The sequence below is a fragment of the Garra rufa genome, chromosome 25 (genome assembly GCF_049309525.1).
Source record: "Garra rufa chromosome 25, GarRuf1.0, whole genome shotgun sequence".
In the NCBI taxonomy this organism is placed as follows: domain Eukaryota; kingdom Metazoa; phylum Chordata; class Actinopteri; order Cypriniformes; family Cyprinidae; genus Garra; species Garra rufa.
In genome coordinates this window covers 21,213,734-21,232,606 of record NC_133385.1, presented here as the reverse complement: position 1 = coordinate 21,232,606, position 18,873 = coordinate 21,213,734, and the positions used below count along the sequence as shown (strand labels likewise).

At 37.9% G+C, this 18,873-nt stretch overlaps 3 protein-coding genes across 3 annotated transcripts; all 3 read right to left on the bottom strand.

Annotated features, from left to right (window-relative positions):
* Positions 1-240: 240 nt before the first annotated feature.
* On the bottom strand, positions 241-7,193 carry LOC141301881 (protein FAM3C). Its single transcript, XM_073832077.1, has 10 exons — positions 7,058-7,193; positions 6,561-6,625; positions 5,814-5,918; positions 3,154-3,213; positions 2,949-3,063; positions 2,786-2,844; positions 2,394-2,444; positions 2,199-2,283; positions 547-673; positions 241-458 (listed from the first exon to the last, which is right to left on the bottom strand). The coding sequence occupies exons 2-10, from the start codon at positions 6,577-6,579 to the stop codon at positions 372-374; spliced, it is 708 nt and encodes a 235-aa protein (XP_073688178.1). The 5' UTR covers positions 6,580-6,625; positions 7,058-7,193; the 3' UTR covers positions 241-371.
* Positions 7,194-9,276: 2,083 nt separating this feature from the next.
* LOC141301597 (interferon-induced GTP-binding protein Mx3-like) lies at positions 9,277-18,142 on the bottom strand. Its single transcript, XM_073831797.1, has 13 exons — positions 17,946-18,142; positions 17,471-17,578; positions 17,259-17,369; positions 12,269-12,423; positions 12,055-12,193; positions 11,749-11,947; positions 11,325-11,403; positions 11,105-11,227; positions 10,655-10,787; positions 10,408-10,551; positions 10,199-10,275; positions 9,887-10,096; positions 9,277-9,808 (listed from the first exon to the last, which is right to left on the bottom strand). The coding sequence occupies exons 1-13, from the start codon at positions 18,133-18,135 to the stop codon at positions 9,578-9,580; spliced, it is 1,899 nt and encodes a 632-aa protein (XP_073687898.1). The 5' UTR covers positions 18,136-18,142; the 3' UTR covers positions 9,277-9,577.
* On the bottom strand, positions 12,433-17,084 carry LOC141301599 (uncharacterized). The gene is made up of 3 exons (XM_073831799.1): positions 17,017-17,084; positions 16,342-16,422; positions 12,433-15,652 (listed from the first exon to the last, which is right to left on the bottom strand). The coding sequence occupies exon 3, from the start codon at positions 15,011-15,013 to the stop codon at positions 13,397-13,399; it is 1,617 nt and encodes a 538-aa protein (XP_073687900.1). The 5' UTR covers positions 15,014-15,652; positions 16,342-16,422; positions 17,017-17,084; the 3' UTR covers positions 12,433-13,396.
* Positions 18,143-18,873: the final 731 nt, after the last annotated feature.

Sequence of the window (18,873 nt, the reverse complement as noted above, 5' to 3'; positions counted from 1 at the left end):
ATCCTAGTGATTTTTGGGTAAAAGAAAAATCGATAATTTTGACCCATACGTTGTATTGTTGGCTATTGCTACAAATATACCCGTGCCACTTATGACTGGTTTTGTGTTCCAGGGTCACATATTATATTATCTATAAGAAAAGCCCAAGTAAGAGGTTTCAACACCACAGTGTATATACGGACTCAGAAATATTAACAGAAATCCACAACAGTGGACAAACGTTATTTACTCTATATTCAGGACTGTCCAAAGTATCATGCATCACATCAGAAATGCATTGTGGCTCAGCTTGTTGTATTTTGTAGGTGCAAAAACATTTGATGCCTGTTAAAAGGCATTATTTAGCAGAACAAATAGTGCTGTAGGAAAAATCAGTATTGTTGAGGTATGCAACCTTCCATCTCGATCATTTCTGGCCAGCTGTCATACTTATTGGTTTCCCTGTCATTCTTTATGTGCTGAAAAAGACACAAAAAGGAGATGAATTAATGGACATGAAAAGTATTTTTCTTGCATATAAATGGGAGAATTTGTTAAAGGCATTACCTGTTCAAAAGAGACTTGGGCCATTGTTTTCTTCCCTCCCACAAAGACCCAGTTATCTCTGAATTTCAACTGGGAAATATATGAACTGCCAAGCTCTGCAATAAGTGCCCTTGCTTCATCATTGAGTCTGTAATAAAGAAATCATACACATTTTAGACAACACTATGATTAAGCATTTATACCCCTTCATTTTCTTTACATTTTGTTGCAGCCTTACATTAAACTAATTTAAATTACTTTTTTTTTCACATCAAGCTACATTCCATACACCATAATGGCAAAGCAAAGCAAAGCAAAAAAAAAAAAAAAAACAGGTTTTTAACACCTTTGCAAATTTATTACAAATACAAAACGTAAATGATTTCATTGCATAAGTATCCATACCCTCATCTGGGAGAGTTGAAATTTAGCCCAGGAGCATTCAAATTGCTTTTAGATGTTTCTACACTTCAAGTGAAGTTAACCTGTGGCAATTTCAATTGAATGGGATTTGGAAAGGCACAAGTGTCTTAATAAAAGGTCTAACAGCTAAAAATGCATATTAGAGCAAAAACCAAGCCCTGAGGTAAAAAAAAAAAAAAACTGTCCATAGAGCTCAGAGACAGGATTGCATGAAGCCACACATCTGGGGAAGAGTTTAGAAAAAAATTCTGCTGCATTGAAGGTTCACAGAAGTATGTAGTCTCCATTACCCCAATGGAAGGGTAAAACAACTACAACTCTTCTTAGAGCTGGCCAAACTGATGGAGAAGTGCCTTGGCTAAAGTGGTGACCAAGAACCTGATGCTTACTCTAGTTGAGCTCCATGATCATATATGCAGATAGAACAAACTGACAGAAGAACAAACATGACTGCAATGCTCCACTGATCTGGGCTTTATGGCGGTGTGGCCAAACTCAATCCTCTCCTCAGTGAAGACACATGAAAACACACTTGGAATTTGCAACAAATCATCTAAAGGACCTTCAGACTGTGAGAAACAAGATTCTGTGGTCTGATGAACCTCAATTCCAAGCATCATGTTTGAAGGAAACCAGGCACTGCTCATCATCTGCCGAGTACCATCCCAAAAGTAAAGTGTGCTGGTAGCGTTTTTCAGTGACAGAGTAGAAGAAAAGCTCAGTGTACCAAAATAATAAAATAGCCTTAATGAAAACACAGTCCAGAGAGTTCAGAACCTTAGACTGGGGCAATGACCCTAAGCACTCAGCAAAAGTGGCTTATAGACAACTCTGTGAATGTCCTTGAGTGGCCTAGCCACAGCCTGGGCTTGAAGCCCCATCCAAGATGACAGAGCTTGAGAGGTGAAGAAGTGAGGCGAAGAATGGCAGATAATTACCAAATGTTAAAGTGCAAATCTTGTTGCAGCATACCCAAAAAGACTTGAGGCTGTAAAGGTGCTTCACTTAAGTACTAAGTTAAGGGTATGAATACTTATTTCAGTTTTTTTTTAACATTTTTGTGTTGTGACAATTCTGTTTTTACTTTGTCATTAAGTTGCATGGAGTGTAGATTGATGTGGAGAAAAAAAATAAGTCGAAACAGTTTAACATAAGGCAGTGACATAAAACGTGAAAACAAAATGAAGGCGTATGAATACTTTTGCAAGGCACTGTACATGATGAAACTAGAAACAGAAATTCTACTCTACTTTGTGGCTGGATCATCAAAAGAGGCAATCAGCACAATAGAACCATTCTTGATTGACTTCAGAAAGTCTATCATCTCCTCAACCTCTGTCAACAACAAAAGATTTATTACATACATGTGAACCAAGAATGCAAATCAATGTTTATAATGCAAGATTATTGACAGCATGATGTAGCGAAGTAAAGATACAACATACTTCCGTTCCACATATTGAAGCTGCCGGTGTTGACGTGTTCACCTGTTTCTTCTGAATTTTGTATGAATAAGTAAACAAGAAACGTTAAAAATAAGCATTTATATCTGTTAGCACACTGAACAGTAACTTTAAATATTTATACAAAATATTCAATTAAAAAATTACAGTACATTTTAATATCTTAAAAATATAAAAATATATAATTAAAAAAATTCCCATTTTTTTATTAAATTATCCAAAAAGAAAAACATGTTTGCAAAAAAAAATATATTGATTAATTAATATAAAAAAATACAATAATATAAAAAATGAAGCTAAAGTCAAAAAATGGTTCTTTTTTTATTCAGATTTTCTTTTTAACTCAGCAAAATGTCCAAGTTCAACAGACTTACCATTGATAACAACAATATTAATTCCTCGTCGCTTTCCTCGTGTGTCTTTTTCTATTATCCTAAAACAAAATGGCAGAACTAGATTAAATTCTGTTACTTACGGCATTCGTTTAATTATTCATATTCAGTACAGATTGTAAATTTGACAGCTTTAAGCCTTTACATTTTCCCCTCAAAGCATATTCGTGGTCCAATGATGTTTGTTGCGCCACTGTAAATCTTAAAGGTATAATCATTTCCAGGACATGGTTTTGGGAGGCCACATTTCCCTTTAGAACCTGATAAAACAGAGAAACAGACATTTAAATGTGTACCCTATTTTTTTAATGGTGTACCAGTCCAGATCAGATTGTTCAGTAATTGCTTACCATCATCTTTATGATTATCAGATTTCAAATGGATAGAAGCTGCTCCCCCCACTGACCTTTCTGGGTTTTTACAAACATATAAAATGTACATAGTATATATTAGTAAGAAACTATATTATAAAGAACTAATATACATATACATACATTATACACACACACACACACACACACACACACACACACACACACACACACACACACACACACACACACAGTCAAACCTGAAATTATTCATACCCCTGGCAAATTCTGACTTAAAGTTACTTTTATTCAACCAGCAAGTTTTTTTTTTTTTTGACTGGAAATGACACAGGCTTCTCCTTAAAGATCATAAGACGATGTACAAGAGGCATCATTGTGAAAAAAAATATTACGCATCTTTTATTTACATTTGAACAAAGAGTGGCATGTCCAAAATTATTCATATCCTTCTCAATAATCAATAGAAAAGCCTTTATTGGCTATTACAGCAATCAAACACTTCCTATAATTGCTGACCAGCTTTTTGCATGTCTCCACTGGTATTTTTGCCCATTCATCTTTAGCGATGAGCTCCAACTCTTTCAGGTTGGAGGGTCTTCTTGCCATCTCTCTGATCTTTAGTTCCCTCCACAGATTCTCAAATGGATTTCAGTCAGGACACTGTCTGGGCCACTGCAAAACGTTAATGTTTTTGTCTGCTAACCATTTCTTCACCACTTTTGCTGTGTGTTTTGGGTCGTTGTCGTGCTGAAATGTCCACAAGTGCCCAAAGCCAAGTTTCTCTGCAGACTGCCTGATGTTGTTGTTAAGAATTTTGATGTATTGCTCCTTTTTCATGGTGCCGTTTACTGTGATTAGGTTCCCTGGTCCACCGGCTGAAAAACACCCCCAAAACATTAGGTCCCACCTTGTTTGACAGTGGGGATGGTGTTCTTAGGGTTGAAGGCTTCTCCTTTTTTACGCCAAATGAAGGCTACATCATTGTGGCCAAACAATTCAATCTTTGTTTCATCTGACCATAAAACAGAAGACCAGAAGTCGTCTTCTTTGTCCAGATGAGCATTTGCAAAGGCCAAGCGGGCTTTTGTGTGCCTTATCTGGAGAAGCGGTGTCCTCCTTGGTCTGCGTCAGTGGAACCCAGCGGTGTGCAGTGTCCGTTGGACTGTCTGCCTTGAGATGTTGCCACCAGCAGAGCCCAGATTCATCAGGATGGCCTTGGTGGTGATCCTTGCCTAACCTAACCTCTTTTACTATCCTCCTGGCCAGCACAGGTGTCACTTTTGGCTTCCGACCACGTCCTCTGAGATTTTTCACAGTGCCGAAGGTCCTGTATTTTTTTAATAATACTTTGCACTGTAGCCACTGGAACTTCAAAACATTTAGATATGGTCTTATAGCCCTTTCCTGGCTTATGAGAAGCCACAATGTGCAGCCACAGGTCCTCAGTGAGCTCCTTTGTCTTAGCCATGACTGTCCACAAACCAGCAGCAGAGAGCTTCTGTTTTTCACATGTTGAGTTGATTAAAACAGCTGTTCCCAATGAATCAGGGTAATTAGGATGCTTTAGAACAGCTTTGACTATTTGGAATGGTATTTAACTTTGGATTTTTTTTAGACGGTGACAGTTTGTAAACGGTATGAATAATTTTGGACATACCACTTTTTGTTCAAATGTAAATAAAAGCTGAGAAATATTTTTTTCCACAATGATGCCTCTTGTACATCATCTTATTATCTTTTGGGAGAAGTCTGTGTCATTCCGCTCAAAAAAAAAAAAAAAACTTGCTGGTTGAATAAAAGTAACTTTAAGTCAGAATTTGCCAGAGGTATGAATAATTTCGGGCTTGGCTGTATATATACCAGGGTTGGGGCCATTCATGAATTGAATTGAGAATGAATGGTAAATTCCAATTCACTTCCTGGAATGGAATTGGAATTGGAATTGCATGCTGCTGACAGGAAATGGAATTGGAATTGAATTGGAATGTCAGGAAACAGAATTGAAATCAAATAAATTCCACTAAATTCCACTTGAGTTGCTAAATAAAATAATTTGACTTGATTTGCTTAATAGTTTATAGAACATTAAATATTGTAAATCACATAAACAACAAACATATAAAAGAAATACAAAAGTACTGTATGTTGAGTATGTTAAGCATGATCATTTCACATGCCAAATTTCAGGAAATGATGATAATTCGAAACAATAAAAAGTGAATGAATACATGAATGCACATGACAATTTTTTTTGTGAGTTGAGACATATATTATGTGGTAATCATATATTGAATTTATAGTACATCCAGAAACTTATCACCGTCATTCAATTATTAATTCATAATGTACTGTTCTCATTTTTATTTACTTGCATTTGATCAACTCTATTTCATACATTACTTGGTATTTGTAAAGCATCATAAATAAAGTTCAAATGTCTCTAAATGCAATCACAAATAAATGCTCAGAAACAGCAATAAACGGAATTCAGTGGAAATTCCCTGAATTGAATTCCACTTCCTGTAATTCCAATTCAATTCCAACTCTGTTTCCTGTAATTGTTGTTGAATTCCAATTCTAATTCCATTTCCATCTTTGAATTGGAATTGTTGAGTTCATTCCTGAATTGACCCCAACCCTGATATATACACAAAAAATATAATATATTAGTAACTCACCTACTAAATCTGATAATGTTAATTCAGGATTTGCCTGCAGGAGTCTGAGCACAAGGCTTACGGATATAATGAGGGCAGCCACCATAAAAACAAATTTAATTTTTTCTGTGAAAGCAAGAAAAAGCGTGATTATATTTAATTCTCATTATACAGTCTTTGATTGTAGATTTAACGTCCACATAATAACGTTCTCCTAATAGGGTGAGTTGCGTGGTCAAGTTTTATGACATATTATAGTTTATCTTGTTTTCTGGACCATGTTCATTTATAGTCCAGTAACCAGTCAGACCAGTAACAAAACAGAGGCTACCATGTCACAAAACCAGTTTGACCACTTTAAGCAGACATGTCTTATTTTTATCGGCAATAACATATACCTAATTCAACAAAAAATAATTAATATCAGTTCCAATATACATGCGAGTCTATTTAGGAGGGCTCACAAACAACGTTCAAAGGCTGAGAATAGGCTATGTCAACTATGCAAAAGAGACATTTGCATTTGGAGTCACTTTCCAGTTTGAATGGTACTGCATTGTGATACAAAACAATGTAACCAGGAAAGTAAACACTGCACTGCGCTTTTGAACGAGACATCTAGCATGTCTTCAAAAACACAACTTACTTTTGTCTCTCTGTCTCTTGTGTAGCACAAGTGGACCAACTAGAAATATAAAATGTCGACATAAACATAAAATAGAGGGGGAAAAGAGACAGAAAAAGATAGCGAGGAGAATGAAAACCAACCTCTTCGAACGTATATCATGATTGAATTGTTCCGCTCGGCACTCCTCACAGCAGCTGTACTTCCACTTTAAGTGAAGGTGAAGAAATTTAAGTTATTCAACACATCGCATTAGTAATCTATGACTGAATCAATTTCTGTCTTTTCTAAAAAAAAAAAAAAAGAAAGAAAGAAAGAAAAATGGTTAATCTCTGACGTCCTTGCCCCTTTTGATCTAATTGAATGAAGTTGCTCCAGACTTTAGACTCTAGGCGTAAGGCTGACTAATGTCAGTGCAAAGGTAGTGCATTGTATTTAAACCATATTCTGTCCAACTTGATTAACTCGTTATTTAGGAATCCGGCTAAAGCATCTAGTTTGTCAGTTTACGTGTCAATAAGTAGGCTATGCCCTCTTTTCGTTTCGGACTATTTAAATGTACAATGTTGAGAAAAGAAACAAACGTAGACAGATAAATTAGACTAGCTAGTATAAAAAAGTAGTAAGCAGTCTATCCTACTTATTTAGAAGAACGATCCCCTTCGTATGTCCATGTAGTATTTACAAAGAGTTCTTATGATAAAGAATATTGTCCGTTTGTGGACACCGTAGCCTCGCGGCTGTTTGTTTGTAGTTCTGCTTTGGCGTTGTTATTGTTCAGCAGCCAAACCGCAAGATGGCGGTGTCGACTAGAGGAGTAGGTGTGTTTTTTCTGTATGTTGTCAAATACTCAGCTTTTGGTTGTAAATTAAGTTGATAAACATGTAGTGGAATTTTCTTTTCTTTACTTTTTCTTTACTTTACTTTTCTTCTACTTTTAATTGACTAAGAAATCAAATACAATGCTTAAAAATGACCAATAATTTGTATTCTGTAATATATATATTTTTTCTATAGCTATTTTCCAAGTGGAAATTATGGTTTGTTCGTACACTTTTATCCATTTTTATCACAGAATAAGGCAGAAAATATATTTTATAGTTTCTATAGGCTACTGTAATAAATACTATGTCAGTTAACATGGCATTATTCAGATATTTTGTTTATTACCTGTGGCCAGTTGATCTGTCTTAAAGGAGTAGTTCACTTTTAGAACAAACATAATAATAATAATTATAATTTATTCACCCCTTGTCATCCAAGATGTTCATGTCTTTCTTTCTTCAGTCGATAAGAAATTATGTTTCTTGAGGAAAACATTTTAGGATTTCTCTCCATATAATGGACTTCTATGGTGCCCCCGAGTTTGAACATCCAAAATGCAGTTTAAATGCAGCTTTAAAGGGCTCTAAATGATCCCAGCCGAGGAAGAAGGGTCTTTAGCGAATCTATCAGTCATTTTCTAAACAAATTCACTATTTATGTACTTTCTAACCTCAAATGCTTGTCTGCGTCAACTCCGGTTCAAGACAGTTAGGGTATGTTGAAAAACTCCCATCTTGTTTTCCTCCCCAACTTCAAAATCGTCCTACATTGCTGCAGAAGTCCTGACCCAGTGTTTACAAAGTGAACATGCAAAAAAGATCAAACGCCTTTTTACCAAAAAAAAAAAAAAAAAATAGGGGTAAAAGAGCGATGTTGGACGATTTTGTTGAAGAAGAAGTTTTTTGACATACCCTAACCGTATTGACCCGGATTACACAGACTATGCATGCTCAATGCAGAGACAAGATAAGATGAGCATTTGAGGTTAAAAGTGTATAAATTGTCAATTTCTTTTTTTGAAAATGACAGATCGTTTCACTAGGTAAGACCCTTCTTTCTCGGCTGGGATTGTTTAGAGCCTTTTGAAGCTTCATTTAAACTCCATATTGAAAGTTCAAACGTGGGGGCACCATTGAAGTCCACTATTTGGAGATAATTCCTGAAATGTTTTCCTCAAGAAACATAATTTCTTTACTACTGAGGAAAGAAAGACATCTTGGATGGCAAATCGGTGAATAAATTATCTGTACATTTTTGTTCTGGAAGTGAACTAATCCTTTAAGAAACAGTATGACCAACTAGCAGGTAGCCAGGCAGCCTAATTTTTTTGGATTCAACTAATTTGTATTTTTATCTAGCTGGATTTTAAAAATGATGACTAGTCCTAAAGACTGGGAAAAGGAGACCTTTGCTTTTTGCGTTCCATGTGATTGGCTGTTTGCTGCATACATCACACTTTCAAGTGCATGCACTCCGGAGTTAATCACAACTCTGTTTTAAACTCTAAGTTGACAAAGAAAATTTATATTGAGCTTTGTGAGCCCACCGAACCGGATCTAAACCATGTTGGATTTGTTTGGTTTTGTCATTTTTTACATTGTTGAGACAGTTATCAGATTTCTGCCATTGAACTAAAAAAAAAAGGTAATTGTGACTTTTTTTCTTGCAATTGTGAGTTTACATCTCGTGATTCAGACTTTTTTTCTCAGAATTGTCACTTCCATTTTTGGGGGGTAAATTAAGAAAAAAGTATACATTTTACTTATTTGTACTAGATAAGTGTGAAATGAATGTGGAAAAAATACATGCTGTACACAGTCTTTTACTTGCCTTGCCATAATTTTCACTGGCCTCAAAAGATTACAATTATTATTTTTTATTAGCCAAAAAGTTATGTTATGTTAAATCTAGTTTGTCATGTAGAACACTACCTGTAGCAGTTCATTGGATACATTGGATACATGTTTATTGGCTTTTCACCTAATATTATTATTCTAAAAAACCAACAAACAAACAAACAAGCAGGTCAATCAATAAGGAAAGAGCAATTTTAATTTTGATCAGATCACAAAGTAGTAAGAAAATAATGTACTGTAATTAACGGACTGATACAGTACTTTCAGTTAATTTAGGAAACAAAATGTACTGCTTTGGTAAACAACCTGAAAAAAATCAATTAGCATAAGAAGCAGGTTTATTTATGTATATATTATAAAAATCTACAAGTATTATGCTAAGAACTTTGGTTATAGGTTAAGTTGTCAAATCCTGCAATCCTTGAACAAGTGAGGAAAATGGATGGAAGACACATTAGATGTATTTTCAGATATATTCTCTAGTCATTAAAGAAATTGCTGATTGCTGCTTCAGCAGCAGTCATACGTTTCAAACGAGCTCTTAGGTCTTTGCGTCTTCTGCTGACGTCAGAGTTCTCAGACAGAAGCTCGTGCACATCTGGCTTTTCCAATAATTTCATTATGTTAGTAGACAAGAGCTGAGCAGTCTCCTGCAACATGTAAAAGGTGACCATCAAGGGCAGTTGATCAGCCATCCTCTGCACCACAATCTGAAAGGAAACGAGTAGATAAGTTACGTCCTCACACCACAAGCACAGTGCAATTTGTTATTGAAATCTAAGATCTACCTCATAATATGCCTCTAGCATTTGCCTGTAACTGCATTGTTTGTCTACGACAGGTAACTCCTTTTCTGAAAAAGGCTTGCTTGTAATCTCACTCAAGATTTTCAGGAAGATGGGATCTTGAGTGTAGATCCTGTTTTCCATTTCAAACTGCTCTGAGATTCTCTCCTCAGCCTTTTCTAGTTGGGTTAACTGAATGTTGTGGATTTTGTCCTACAAAGAATCAAGTAAAAAAGGACAAAGGATAGAGAACTTGATCAAACTGGATTTACAATTTCTGCAATATTTAAGGAGCAAATGAGGGGCATTATTTACCTTAACGGTGATCTGAAGTACATGGTAGTTCCAGAAACACTCACTCACCACGTCAGTGAATTGCTTGATGACGATGTCTTCAGAAGAAATACAAATAACCAAAATGACAAATAGCCACATATGTCCCACGATTCAGATGTGCTAAAACTATTAGTCGTTTAGTTGGTGATCTAATTTTTTGGTTTTATAATGGAGGATTTCCACAGTACCTTTTATGGCATTGAGTAAATCAATGGCTGGATCTTTAAGTTTAGCCACATGGTCCTGCAGAATCTTCTCAAACAATCTGTAGTTGCTGAAGCCAAGCAGTTCCCTCCCTCTGTTTTTCTCACTCAACTCTTTTGCATTGTTAACTTGTTTGGAATTAAGATGGATTTATGAAATGAACCAACCTAGAACTCTGATTAAAGAACAGTGAATTATTGTGCTTCTTAAATGTAAAATAAATATACTCACAGGATGTCTTTGTACTGTTAAGACGATCATTCCACTTCTTGAATTCAGCACGAAGCTGGGCAAACATAGTTTTCTCAGCCATCTGCTCTCCTGATAATAGGGACTTGATTTGCTCGTTGAATCTGTTTAAGGTCTGTGAGAAAAAATTGTATTTGTTTCATGAGCCTATTACATTATCATTATACAGGATTTGTTGGGAAGGTGTTATCTAAACAGACAGCTTTTTAGGGGGACAGAAGACAAATTAAATCAAAATGAGCTATGCTTGTAAAAAAAAATTTAATTACAAATGCAATCTACTTGTCAGAATTGACATTTGTAATTTAGAATTTTTTCTCTGAATTCTAAGTCGATCAATTTTAGTGCTAATTTATAATAATACAATAATAGAATATATATATATGGACCCCTATGATAATTCTCAGAAGACTTGATGTCTTGAGGTCCTACTTTAATAAGGAATTCCTTGGCTCCCTCAAGGTCATCTGGTGGTCCATCCTCACAGACCTTAAGTTCTCTCTTCACAGTCCACAACTGCTTTTTTATCTGCTCATTGAGCTGTGGAAGTGATTTCTGACAAAGATAAGCAAGATACAATTTTATCATAGTAGCTCAGTCCATCCTGCCATAAAGTACAGTTTACTAAATTTATGAAATTTGAGAAACTTACTTTGATATGTTCAACAAGATCCTGAGTCAGTTTGACGGCAAGACATTTAATAGTTGCTTTATTCTCTTCCAAAAGGCATCTGTCAAATAAGATGAGCACTTGTTACACGTGGCTTATTTTAGTTTATATACTCTAGCTTAATAAACAGATTTTCTTCAAATAAATAAATAATGGCCAAACGCGCATTTAAAAAAAAAACACATGAATAAAGCCATTTTAGGATGCATTAGCAGAGGCAAACTTTTACAATGGTGTGATTGCACAGTCAGTTGTCATTTAATTTAATAGCACAGTGTAACCATCATTTTTTCTTTTTCTGTACCACCCTAACATTTTTACTTTATGAGTTAAAAAAAAATCTAAATTATTTTAAATTGAGAAATTAATACGTGCAAAAACTTAATTATTCTGTTCAGTATGTAACCTGAAATAGTCATGGTTTTGGAAGAAATCTCTCTCCATTTGTGCCGCCTCCTCCAGAGGAATTTCATCATTGATCTGCTGTTGTCCTCTACACTTCACCATGATGTAACCTTTGCGGAGAGGAATCACTTCGTTGTTGACTATTTTCAGAATGTTCTTCTCGGTTCCCTTGTCTATGAGGTCTGGCTTGGTCAAAATGGCTGTAAAAATTAAAAATAGCTATTTTATAATGGTCCATTTGCTGACAAACATGCCGTAAGATATTTGGTGAGATATTAGATGTTGTGCAGATCATCTGCATCATTACCGATAGTCCTTATGCCCTCAGGATCTACTTCTTGTGCCATTTGTAAGGCTTCTGTTGTTGCAATGTCAGTGTTACAAGGGACCACAACCAGGTTTACAGTCTCACATTTTTTAATATATTTCATGATCAGCCGTTTTATCTACAAGAAATAGACATAGTTTTAAAATTGGATTGATAGTAAATATGAAGTGCACGTTCTGATTATAGGACTCACCTGTTTTCCAATATCCTCTGGTTGTCCTTCTACTGGGACTCGGGCGATTCCAGGTAGATCGATCAGAGTAAGGTCACATACATCTGGTGACATGACCTCTAAAGTGATGAGCTCATCAGATATTCCTACGCCTCTTCCTGCCAGTTCATCCTGGGCTGTAGAAAACAAACTGCAAATTTAACTATGTTTAATAGGAAAAAAAAGGTCCTTTAAAGCAGTGTGAATAAAGATAGATTCATCTTAGAGCCTGAAGCTCCTCTTTAGTACGTTTCATTGACATACATGGTTCTTAGCCAGTTCAGAAATACTGTCAAACATCTGCCAAGAAAAGAGAGAAACGGTGAAAAAACAAGCTATTGTCAAGAGGCTATTGTACTTCAAGGGATAGTTTTTTTGTGTGTCTGCAGCACCAAGAGACTGACTGACTGACACAGAAGAGAAGAAATTCTTGATTAAGTTATAGTAACTAAAGTAAACTTAAGTTTTAGTAGCTGAAAAGTATTTAAAGTGAAACAGATGTATTGTTGTAGGTTAATAGTGTGGGCCCTGTATAGGCACTGGCAGCCCACCGGGCAATATTATCTGTCTGCAGTCCCGGAGGCTGCACTTTCAGGACCGCATTTCTAGGACCCCAGTTTGTGACAGCGCCACCCACCAAGTCAGAGAACCGCAGGACCCTAGTTTTGGAGGACCAAAAATGTGCCACCAAGGCAGTATTTCCACCCAGTTTGAACTACATTAGAGTTTGAGTTTTATTACACCCAAATGCTACTTTCTTTATTGCAATCAAACCTGGTTCCTAGGGATGTTATTGGATCTAAGCAGCATAATTGTAACGATACGTGCTGGATGGACGAGACGAGGTAAACAATAAACATTAATATTTAATATAATCTTCAGATGAACAGGCTGGGACACTCAGGAACAGGCAAGATAATCCACACACTATTCACAACATTTAACGACCGACAGAGAACTCAAGAAACAAACAGACTTATAAAGACAGACTAATTACTAAGACACAGGTGATGGTGATGACACAGATGATGGGGCTAAACCAAAATGACACAGATCAACAGGGGGAGACAATGGGCGAAACCAAAGACATAAACAGACAGAACTGTGACATTACGCCCCCCTCCGAAAAGGCGCGTCCTCGCGCCGTAGAAAGAACAAACAAAAATGAACAAGAGGGGCAAGAAAACAAAACAACAGAGTCACTGGAGGAGGCGTCGGCGGAGGACGCGATGCCAGGAGGGGGACCAAAACAAAAGTCCAGGTGGCAGAACAGACAGTCCAAGGGGGCGACGACGGAGGGAGGAGCCAGGGAGGAGACAGGAGGGATCCAGGGCAGGAGGAACAGACCCAGACCACAGCCATAATGACGGCCCACTGTGGAGCCGACGGAGGGAGGAACCATGGTGGACGAAGGCGTGCCGACTCCATGGGGCCGACCGACAGAGGCGGAGCAGATGGATAAGGAGCCCGAGGCGAAGACGGAGAGCCGATGATCCGGGGTGACGCCGAGGATCCAAAGGGCCAAGGTGGAGCAGGCTCTGGCGCCCGAGGCGGAGTCCCGGAGATCCGCGGCGGAGCGACAGAGGATGGAGGCTGTGCCCGCAGGAAGGAGGAGTCCCAAGGAGCCGTTGGGACGGCGCGACGAGGCACAGCCGGAGGAGCAGAGTCCTGAGGAGCCGATGGGGTGACGACTGACCAGGGCGGAGCCGGAAAGACGATGGAGCCCGGTGGAGCTGGTGGATTGATGGGCGACGGTGAAGAGGAGGGCGTCGAGAGCCGTGGTGGAACCGCGGGGTCGAAGGGCCGAGGCGGAGTCCAGGACTCGGAGGCTGGAGGCGGAGCTGAGGAATCCTCCAGCCGAGACGCCGATGGAAGCTGGCAGTCCCGCGGCGAGCCCACTGCACAGGTGGTGGGCTGAGGGTGAGCTGGGGGACTGACTGCTGACCTGGGAGACTTGGGGCGGCTGGGCGGAACCAGCGGGAACTCAGGACTGCTGGGCGGAACCAGCGGGAACTCAGGACTGCTGGGCGGAACCAGCGGGAACTCAGGACGGCTGGGCGGAACCAGCGGGAACTCAGGACGGCTGGGCGGAACCAGCGGGGACCAGGCAGATTCAGACAGACGAGGGCGGGTGGGAGGGAAGTCTATACAGGTCAGTGGCTCAGAGAAAAAGTCAATTAAGTCACATGAGTTGTCTAGGGCAAGATCCGAGAAGAAGTCTATTAAATCCCCAGAATTAGATCCAAGCTCACCCTCAGCGGTGGTGCAGTGGGCAGGGCTCTCTATCGCCCTCTCTTGCTCCACGTGACAATCCACCGTCACGGATGTTGATGCCGGCTCTCGCACCTGGTCAGATGGGTCAGGCTCTGTCGCTCTCGGCTCTGGCACTCCATCTGCGGTGGGCTCGGGCTGTAACTCCGCTTGTCGGGGTGATGGTTGGCTGGGTTCTGGGTCGTGAGTGGGGCTGACGTCCTCCTCGACGACGCCGACAGTCCAGGAAGATTGGCAGGACGCCAGCACCCACTCGATGAAATCCGGCAGGCTCTCTTGAGGACCCTCCCCGGATAGCAGCGCCTTGGTGGTGGAATTCAGTCCCAGGTGGTAGTAGATGCATAGGCTGCTAGCCGGGAAGTGGAAATGTTCTGCCAGGGAGATGAACTCACGTGTATGGTCCTCAAGAGAGCGTTCCTCCTGCCTCAGGAGGATGAGACGAACAGTAGGGTCCATAATCGATCAAACAATAAAAAACAAAACACTGAGGGAAAAAAGACGGAAAATAAACGCAGGGGAAAGTGCCGGGTAAACTTTTTTGGTCGGTCGTTCCTGTAACGATACGTGCTGGATGGACGAGACGAGAGACGAGGTAAACAATAAACATTAATATTTAATATAATCTTCAGATGAACAGGCTGGGACACTCAGGAACAGGCAAGATAATCCACACACTATTCACAACATTTAACGACTGACAGAGAACTCAAGAAACAAACAGACTTATAAAGACAGACTAATTACTAAGACACAGGTGATGGTGATGACACAGATGATGGGGCTAAACCAAAATGACACAGATCAACAGGGGGAGACAATGGGCGAAACCAAAGACATAAACAGACAGAACTGTGACAATAATATAATAACTCAAGTAAAATAAACAAGGAATCATGTTAAAGTCTTCTCAGTCACTAAATTGACCACATTTTCAAGTACAGAGGGAAGACAATGATGACTCTGGGAGTAGGTTTAAGATTGTGTATATTTTATAAAATAATATATTACAACTGAACTTGAAGACACACAAAAACAAATTTGTTCATGACGTGAACCACGTAGATAGAACTTCATGGACAACATCTTCAGTGACTCCTAAGAGAGAGAAAGAGAAGTGAATGAAATAAGGAACATTTAGTTGAACATGTTCTACTCTCTAATTTTAAATTTCATATTTAAAAGATCTTAGTTACCACAGAGTGCACACACATATACGATACAAAAATAATATTAATCTTCATACCAATTAATGTTCATAATACTATTATTGCATACGGTTTAAAGATTTGGGAAAAAAATTTATTTTGATGTTGTAGGAACAAAGGTTCTTAAAACCTGTCAATAAAGCCCATCTGAACTGAGAAAAAAATGCAATAGATAGAGAGATGCAATAAATCTGAATAGAAATAACATATGACTGACATGACTTTTCCTGACCTTATATTTATTTATATATATTTAGGATAACATAATCACTATAAATTTAGATAAAATAACCTCAGTAATAACTAAGAACAAAGCTAGATAATTTAGATTTTTTCAAAGATGACAGTGACACCTGCTGTTCATATTGAAGCATTTCAGCATTACTGATTTCTCCAATATTATCTGTATTTCTCTAATATTATCTGTATATATATTTAAATAAATATATTTTAAATATATAATATATCTATATATATTTAGGAGAACATAATCACTGTTAGGTTAACAGACATACTGTTAACGCTTAAAGAAGGATACATTGGACATTGCATAAAAACAATTCCATTTTCTACTCTTACCTAATCAGGACCAGAGAGGAAGGCCTGCTCAGCATCCTGCAGAGACAAATTCTGAAGCCCAGCCAGACCGTATATGATGACCTATCAAAAGAAAATTATTAATTGAAATATACACAGGTCTGAACGAAGCCAAAACATATCAGTACAGGCTATAGGAACGTAGCCGAAATGTAAATAGCTATATGAACAATCTAACATGTGGTATTTTAACAGTCAATTATTATGGCCTCTCTGTTATGTCTCACTATTAAAATTTCATATGTCTCAACCAACATTATAAAATCATGTCAAAATGAAGAGATGTAGGCTACTGATAACATGTATTGTGGGGTAACGTTATACAAGCTGTGAGCACATGACAGTTAAAAAATTACGATTATTTTAACTGAATTAAAATGGAAAAACAATGAGTAATTAACAAGCTTTTAGAACGAACATGCTACAGTTTATTGTGCTGTCAATAAGTCAACACAGGCTTATCATGCAACAGTTTTGTTAAATGAATGTGCTAACAATTCATTTTACAGCATAAGAGGCTAATATATGATGGCTATGCATTCAAGACTATTTAACAAATCACCATCACGTTGGCTACATTAACTTTCCAATGAAATGCATCACATGCATTATTTTTAATGTTAAACAAATAAAATTTGATTCACATTTAATACTCACACTCTGATAGTTATCCATCTTCGCTGGTCCTCTAATTCGGTAGGTGGCGTTGTCACTAAAAACCTAGGGTCCTATAATGCGGTCCTAAAAATGCAGCCTCCGGTTTTGCAGGCAGATGTAAGAGGGCCTATAAAGGGCCAGTGCATGCATGTTTGCAGGGATAATGAATTTATTCCCAAAACAATTTTGACTTCATTTTATTATGTATACCAGTAACACTGATTACCAGCAGTTTTACTAACCTTCTGCAACATGTTTTTCAACTAATGAAGGATCTGTAAATTCAAATTTCTCCTCATTGTGAGATAACTGTGCTGCCTTTCCACTCCCCAGTTTGCTGGCTTTAATAGGACCTGCAACAAAACGTGATTTTAATCCAGTTGTAAAAGTGATCCAGCTGAAAGAAACCCTTCTGATTAAGAAAACAAAAGACATTGCAAGCAGTACTACTAACCTGAGGAATTCACAGATGTATCTTTCTTGTTGTAAGTTAAAACAGCCTTCCACTTGACTCCTGGTACCTTTTTCAGCCTCAACTCTAATGGACATCTGGTGACAATTCCTACAGCCAACACAGTTGAGTTAGCAATCAAAAGAAAAACTGAAAGTGGAGAATTATGTGACAAGTGCTTTATAACAGTGCAGGTGATGGCAAAAAGAAAGCATACTTTAATTACAATTTAACTGTAAATACTCTCAGTTTACCAGTACATCTTCTTATTGATGCAAATATCTGACCAGCCAATCTGAAGTTGCCAGAGCTATTTTCTGGGGTGACTTGGTAGTGCACAACATGAATCTCTCGATCCATCCTGCCTCCACAGTCACCAGAACTCAAACCAATAAAGAAATACTTGAGAGATGTACCTAAAAGTGGTCACTGTGTGTATGGATATCCAATAGCAAAGAAGAGTTAAATATGTCCTCACCGCTCCCTCTTGGTAACGCAACTCCAGACAGTGCTTCCAAAACAGAGCTTTTTCCAGAACTCTGGTCTCCAATCACTGCAATAGTCGGTAATGCCAAGTCCTTCTGAATGCCAACTGACCGCAGGGTGTCAATCAAATCAATGTATGGACGAATGCTTTTTTCTAAATGAGTGTGAACCTCTCCGTTCATTTTCTGACTGCAAATATAAAAATGTGCATAAGAAAAAAAACGAACTTCTTGTTTTGTGTAATCATACACAATGCATTCAAATGTTTGACTGATGCGATATGTTTCTTGTACTGTGTTCTTTGGGTGTCACATTCCAAGCTGTTCAGCAATAAAACCACCATAAAACTGTTAAACAGTAACCTGTGTCTTGTGTGAGTCATTTAATGAGTAACTTTATTTAGCAACTAAATGTATTACCTTTTATAGTAAAACTGTACTGACACAACCAACACAAAAAGGCAGTAGCAAAGATTAATTCAAGTTCATCCGAAGTTGTCTCATGCTAGGTTTGATTATTCCTGTGACACAATTAACGTTTTTACAAACTGATATATGTACTAAAATGTGCACTGTGTCATGGATATATAGACACTAAGACACTAATTTAACAACATAAGATGTAAGGCATAACCCTAACTTGCATAACTGTTAACAAAAACCTAAGAATAAACATCATTATTTAAAAGAAAAAATCATCAAATGAAGTGTCACACAGATCAAGCGTCATTTAGGCATTGATACAGCTTTAAATAAAACACCATGTGTCATCATCTTGAAGTTAGGGTAATTACGACATGGCATGAATGCAGTATTTTATACAGTTTACTGATATAAAGATATAGAGAAGGGGTGAGGTTCTGTTACACTTTTATAGTTTAAGAAATGTATTGACATGGTAGCATGCTCCACCAAACAAAG